The 7,091-nt window shown below is 31.0% G+C and overlaps 1 protein-coding gene and 1 long non-coding RNA gene across 4 annotated transcripts; both read right to left on the bottom strand.

The window, feature by feature from the left end:
- Positions 1-243: 243 nt before the first annotated feature.
- LOC11434198 (pollen receptor-like kinase 5) lies at positions 244-4,429 on the bottom strand. Of its 2 annotated transcripts, none has more exons than XM_039831806.1 (4): positions 2,410-4,429; positions 1,588-2,232; positions 362-1,079; positions 244-288 (listed from the first exon to the last, which is right to left on the bottom strand). In XM_039831806.1, the coding sequence occupies exons 1-3, from the start codon at positions 3,050-3,052 to the stop codon at positions 388-390; spliced, it is 1,980 nt and encodes a 659-aa protein (XP_039687740.1). In that variant the 5' UTR covers positions 3,053-4,429; the 3' UTR covers positions 244-288; positions 362-387. The 2 variants fall into 2 exon arrangements, with proteins under 2 accessions (XP_039687740.1, XP_039687741.1); XM_039831807.1 differs by having other exon boundaries at positions 2,524-4,429.
- A 495-nt stretch (positions 4,430-4,924) lies between these two features.
- Positions 4,925-6,143, bottom strand: LOC120579459 (uncharacterized). Of its 2 annotated transcripts, none has more exons than XR_005645331.1 (3): positions 5,753-6,143; positions 5,451-5,500; positions 4,925-5,363 (listed from the first exon to the last, which is right to left on the bottom strand). It is a non-coding gene; the product is annotated as an uncharacterized lncRNA (long non-coding RNA). The 2 variants fall into 2 exon arrangements; XR_005645333.1 differs by having other exon boundaries at positions 5,868-6,138.
- Positions 6,144-7,091: the final 948 nt, after the last annotated feature.

Below are 7,091 nucleotides of genomic sequence, written 5' to 3'. Positions count from 1 at the left end.
TACAATTTAATGATAGTAGTCATTCCATTGTATTACAATACATTCACATTTAATATCGGACACAATTTAAATATGATTACATGTTATCTTCCACATGAGGGAACCTATCGAATAAAAAGGAAAACACGAGCTTTTTTATTTCCTTATCTGTTTAGCAAATCATATTAACTTAACACACTCTCACAAAAATTAAATAAAAAATATCATTACACAACCAACAATCACTCAAAAACTATAGCAGCATCAACAAAACATCAAATATCAAAGGTTTAAAATAAATTGTTGGATCATTATTCCATTAAATGAATTACATAATAAAATTACAAAAAGGTAAAAAAAATCATGAGTTTCTATGCTAAACCACATAACATGTTAATTAAACAAACCCTAGCCTGTAACATTTCCAAACTTATCAGCCTGTGAATCAGTAACAGAAAAAGAAAATTCATCCTCAGTTGCACCTCTTGAATACAAATCACCTTCACTAACATAAGAAAAAGATTCATCTTCACCATCATTCTCCTTAAGCTCTTCAATCTTATCCAAAGCTTCTTTCCAATCCCATCTTCTCTCAACACTCCATTCACAACAGTACATTCCAATCCTCAAAAGCTTCAACATCTCACCTTCACCATTTCTTGTCCCCATTATATTCTTATCAAACACTTCACCTGTCCATTCTTCCCTTACAACTGAATTCACCCATGTTGCTAAATCGGAATTTTCGCCTTTTCCATGTCTTAAATAATTTGCTGGAAATTTTCCTGTTAATAATTCTAGTATGAGGATTCCAAGACACCATATGTCTGTTTTTTCATTTGGTCTATCAAAGTGTGTGACTTCTGGTGATTTGTAGGATGCCATGAATTGTTGTGCATGGTTTTTGTTTGTTATAGGTACAAGTCCATACTCAGTTAAAAGTGGCTCAAAGGAAATGTTTAGCATTACATTGGAGGATTTTAGATGACCATGTGGTAGGTTTTGTTTAGGGAATTCTTTGTAGAGGTGTGCTAAGCCTCTTGCTACTCCTTTTATGATTTTTAGACGAGTTGACCAGGTTAGTACAATGCTGTTTCTACCTGGAAAATCAATGTAAAAATTGTTAAGCACTTATAGCATATAAGCATTTTATCATATAAATGCTTATGTAGAAGCTATTTCTATAGTAAAAGATGAAATGAAGTCAAATTCTTTTCATACAAGTTATAAGCTGTTTTCATTAGCTATATATTTTGTGATGTTTGTGGAAATAAGCTAAGTAATATAGTTTAAGGACATGTCATAAGTTGTTTCTGTAAACTCTCTCTAACAGTCTCACAAGTGATTATAATAGATAACCTCAAATAAGTCGATCCAAAGAAGACTTGAGCCAAGAATAAAAATTGATAAATCTAATTATTGCATTGATTTGTTGAGTCATATTCAAATTCTATCTAAAACAATTATATCTATTATTGTTATTTCTGAATAATATATGAGATTCATTTTGTACGACTTTTAAGGTAGATATGATTAAAGTCAAATACGTTAAACAATAACCATTTATATGACCATATAAAGAATTCATAAAAATATAATGTTGCATACCATGTAGATGACTAGCCAAGCTTCCATTTTCACCAAAATCATAAACCAAAAACTTCTCTTCTTTTTTGTAGTAGAATGCAATAAGAGGAAGTAGATTAGGATGTGTCAAACTTCCAAGCTTTTTCATGTGTTCAAAAAACTCTTGTTTACCAACATTATTCATGTGCCTAAATCTCTTAACCACCACAGTTGGTCCATTCAAAACTATTGCCTTATAAGTTGATCCAAAACTTCCACTTCCAAGCACTTCAGCTGAAGCCCTAAGAAGATCTTGCAACTCAAAACCACCTTTATCTTCCCTAACAAAATTCAATTCTCCATTTTCACCTTTACTAAAATCACCAGCTAAATCAATGGATTTTGTCACCTTGACACTTGGACTTGGATTGCTTTCAGAATTCAGTTGTAGCCCTATTATGGGTTGGTCTTGTTCTGATCTTCGTCGCTGGCGGCTTTGGATAAACAAAAGTGCTAATATTGAAGCTAAAACCACCATAGATACCACTACAATGACAACTATAAGGATTTTTTTGTTCTTCTTTCCATTTCCTTGAGTTGAGAAAACTGAATTAGTTTGCACAATAGATTTTGTTGGAGGTATGTTGCAAGGATTGTTCAAAGGTTTTCCACATAGGCCTTTGTTGGCTGCATATTCAAGAAAAATTAGATAGAAAGAAACACAATATATTATTGAATTTTCCAAATAAGTTTTTTCTTTTGAAATAAATTTTCCAAGTAAGTTGAAAATCATGAGTAAATGAATAATTTTAACCAGAAAAAATTAACCATGTTGATGCAAAAATATAATGAATCTTTACTTACCAGAAAATGAAGTTGAAGGCTCATTGCTTAAGCTATTTGGTATTGGACCCTCCAACTGATTGTTAGACAAGTCAAATACTCTAAAACCATTTTGTTGAAATTCAGGTATGTTACCTCCAAAACTATTCCCATGCAAATCCAAATCCAAAAGTCTAGGCAATTTAGCAAGTGAAAGAGGAATATGACCATTGAACCCATTTCCTGCCAAAAATACCCTTTTAAGATTTCCCATACCCTCAAAACTATCATCTGAAATTTCACCAGAGAATTTATTATTAGACAAAAACAATCCCCTTAACTTCACAAGCTTCTTGAATTCAGGCATTGGACCCTCAAATGTGTTGTTATTGACACTAAAACTAACCAAATCAGTCAATTCAACCAATGTGTCTACATCAATTTTCCCACCTAGTCCCATATTCTCTAATCTCAATCCATGAAACTTGTTATTTGTGCATAACAAACCAGCCCAATTGCACAAATTAGCCTCATCAACCCAATTGTTTAAAGCATTGGCATTGGACAAAAAACTTTTGAACCTTATCAAAATTTGACCATTTGTGTCACCAAAAGTAGGCTCTAAATTAATGAACAACATAAAGAGTATGAAAATGCAATAGTATGCTCTTTTATGAGTCATCATAATGAGTGCATGAACTAAAATGTGTTCTTTCTAAGAAAATATAATGAATGAAAATAAATAAGAGGACTATTGATATATGAAATAGAGTGTGCATATGAAATTAAACTTCAATGGTTTAAAGGGTGACAATGACAAAGTTCGACATTCTAATTATGAGCTGGTTATAGCCGGCCATATATATGAGTCATTTTGGAACTTATTTTTTTCTATGATATACTTTTGTTTAAGTACAATATATTATATTATATTATATTATATTATATTTTGTAAGCTTTGAAAGCTGTTTTTTCTTGTTGATGAAGATCTATTGCATTGGCTGCTACTTCATTAAAAACAATTTTATGTAACTTTTATTTGTATGGTATGCTAGTTATGTTCTAAAGTTACTATGCTTGTCGTTTGCATGTGTCATGTCTTTTTTTTTTTTTTTTTTCCGGGTCATTTGGTTTCATTGAAAACAATGATGGGAACTAAGAAAATGACAACATGAAGCATTAGAGTCCAATAATTTGAAAATAACATATAAACAAGTATGTAAATATTCAACATTTTGGAATTTCTATGCGAAAAAAACTATGTAACCAATCGTTTGAAAATTTCTTGTATATCACAAAAGACTGCATTTTAGCACCTCTGTAGGTGTGAGATTTTATTAATTATTATAAAAGACTATTTTGATTTTAAAATATTTTTTTCTTTCCATTGTATTCCTTGTTTTGAAAGAATTATTTGATGTTAACTCTGTTAGTCATAAGTTAACAGTTGGAAAACCTTAGTTTGTCTCAAAAACAACAATTCATTTCTCTGAAACATACCCAGCTGTTTTTTCTCTGAAACGTCTACTCTTCTATACTGCTTCTTCATACTTTGTTCTTCATACGTTTTAACAGACAAAATAGAAGGTATCTAAGTGAATTAGTAAACTACAAGCAAATTTGCTCGACAAGCTTTTTTCCTGTCAAATTTAGAGCATATGATATGATTCAAAAGAAAGTTGAAAAAATGATTCAAAATAAAATTCCAACATGTTGGTTTAGACTTTAGAGAGATTCCATCTGTGAATGAGACAAAGGCTTCTCGACGTCAAAAAGAAAAGTACAGATCCGAGAGAGAAAATCGTAATCGAAAAGCTGACGAAGTCGACAGATCCAGAAAACTATGTGAAACATGAGAAATCTATGTTATAGAACCTCTCTTTTGACAAACCAACATCGTAATTTTCGTTCTAGCATTGGAAATTCAGCTGTGAATTTATTTTTGTTGGTGGCCGGGGTTAAGTAACAAACGTTTGTTTAAGGGGAAACCTCATGGGAGGTAAATGTAGTTTTCCCTAGATTTTAATAAACGGGTCTTACACCTCCGATTTAAGCATGCCCCTAGAAAATACTCCCTCGTTATGAGCAAAATTGATTTTTTTAGGTTCATTCAATTAATGATGTACGTGGTCCATAATATGAACCACATACATCATTAATTGAATGAACCTAAAAAGTTAATTTTGCTTATAATTAGAAACAGACTACTTTCTCGATTTAATTACTTACACGCTAATAAAGATAATTAGGTATTTACATTTACTCTTGTTAATTTCATTTAGAGGTTCAACTTCATTACATTGTATTACCCCTAGCTCATCTCATTTTAATTGCATAAAAAAATTATTAACTATATAAAGGGCCTCTTTAGTATACTATCACTAAAAATTAATTTTTGCTTATATTTTTTTTGTCAAATTTTTTTGTTCTATTTTGTCACAACATGTTTGGATCAGATTTTTCTTCCAAATCTTAAACCCCGAACCCTAAACTCTATACATACACACATATGAACTTTATCCAATAATAGAAAGTGTGTATATGAGAGTGTGTTAATGGTATTTCTCTAAGACTGTATGGAGCATAAAAGGACTACATTCACATCGTTCTTTACGTTTTGAAGAAAATATGTCATCCTCCATACTTAACTACAACTACATATCATGTTACCTTTAAGTTTTATGCTCAAATTCCAAATGCAGCAGAGCAAATGAAACATAAAGAGGTAAAGGGTGTCTTCATTTCACAATTCACATGGATGAGATGGTAATTTAAAATAGGAAAACAAATAAAATCAAACATAGCTAACAAAATGGCAGGATTAATTTTCATGTATGCAAAATCTTGCTTCTTCCAACATTGTTTGGAATGTCCAGACGGCCATCCTCCTCGCCAACATGATAAATAATTCGGTATGAATTCACTACTTTCCAGGGTTCCTGCTTGGTAAAGCTAAGAGCTCCCATAAGATGACCTCATAGCTAAAAACATCACACCTAAAAAATGAATCCGACAATGTGTTAATCATTCATTCATTCATTTTGTAGCAATATTATAATAAATACAAAGATTAACAAGCTTACTTTTCATCATACTCTTTACTCAGCAATAACTCAATAGCCCTTCCCTGAGGCTGAAAAATATATTATGTTAAGTGTCATAATTAATATTTGTAGATATATTGTTGTCTAATATGTAATAACATGAAGGATATAAAGAATGAATTGATTAATAAGAATAAAAATTATGATAGCTTACCGTTCCAACAAAGTCTCTTATTCATAAGTAAAAAAAGTCATACCACATACATGAACAATTCAAATAGTATAACCACCATGTGGAACATTAATTAATCATAAAGATTAAATTCAATGAGCAATTTTACATTAACGTTTCTATCAACAAGGAGGTTTTTGGACGTCAATCCCTATGAAATTCCATAGCAGCATAGATGTTACCAAGTGAAAACATAAGAACAAAATGTGTAGAAATGTACGTACGATCCTCAATGTTTTACCGAATCCACCCATCCCCAAGGATGTTGCTCCACATAGTTGTGGCCGATCTTCGAGCGCCATTGCACACATTTAGGAGCCAAAGTCAATAACAGTTCTTAAATGTCTTGAATCACACATGATCTAATATTAACATAGAAGGATATCAAGGATTTGAACATATGTGAAATCAAGAAATAAACAAAAAAAAAAAAGGTTTTGTTTGTGAGGAAGTGATTTGGATGGAGGGACTAGAGCACTAAATAGTGATGGTGAATTGGTGATGATGCAGATTAATGGGAGGGAGGGAATCATATTCTTGCATGGCTTGGAACAAACAAAAAAAAAATTAACTTTTTTTATTAACTTTCTTTTATGAAGTGATTCCTTATAGATAAGCAAAATATATGCTATGCTTGATTAAAAGTAGTGGTTGCTAGGTGTTGTCTTTTCAATCAATGAATTGAATGGTTACACAGAGAGTTGAAGGAATACTCGTAGGTTGGAACGATAAATTAAGTATCATTTAAGTAAATAAAAAAGTTACATAATGGCAATTGTTTATTTTTTATAATTATTTTTCGACCAATATATTTAAGATTACAGTTATCACACTCCTCCACTGAAAAAAGTTTACCAACATTCCACATTTTATAAGATCATAAATATAAAAAAAACAAATATAATATCAATACGTCTATGAGTGAGATATTGTGGTATGAACGTAATTATGGTTAAATAAATATAAATATACAAGTATAATCTTGTTATTTTTTTATGATGTTTCAACCATCCTTTAATACATATTTTTCTTAACTAGAATATGTAAATTCACCATTTGCTATATAAAATGTAAGTTTTCTTCACCAAAAATAAAAAATGTAAGTCTTTGACTTATATGATTTGTTTTTCCTATTGGATAAAATTCCTGCAATGTTGTAGTGTTTGACTCAAAATTTGAAGATTGTATAATTCGTGGCACGATTTCCAGCTAACCAATAGCGGAAATATATCATTTTCCATTGTGAGCCGATGGTGAATAATTGTACGATTTGCTCGATTTTTAGACCTTATTTAAGCATTCTTCCATCATTTTGTAGAATTTCATGTAACACAGGAGAGAAATTTTAGGAAACTTAGAGGCTAAGGGCATATCCAACTCTCATTCTTGGGTGGATTTTAAATGGCAAGAACACGTTCTAATATTTTGCAGCATTGGAGTTCAATGAT

The sequence above is a fragment of the Medicago truncatula genome, chromosome 1 (genome assembly GCF_003473485.1).
Source record: "Medicago truncatula cultivar Jemalong A17 chromosome 1, MtrunA17r5.0-ANR, whole genome shotgun sequence".
Classification (NCBI taxonomy): domain Eukaryota; kingdom Viridiplantae; phylum Streptophyta; class Magnoliopsida; order Fabales; family Fabaceae; genus Medicago; species Medicago truncatula.
The sequence above is the reverse complement of the archived record's forward strand: the minus strand, read 5'-3'. Positions and strand labels throughout refer to the sequence as shown.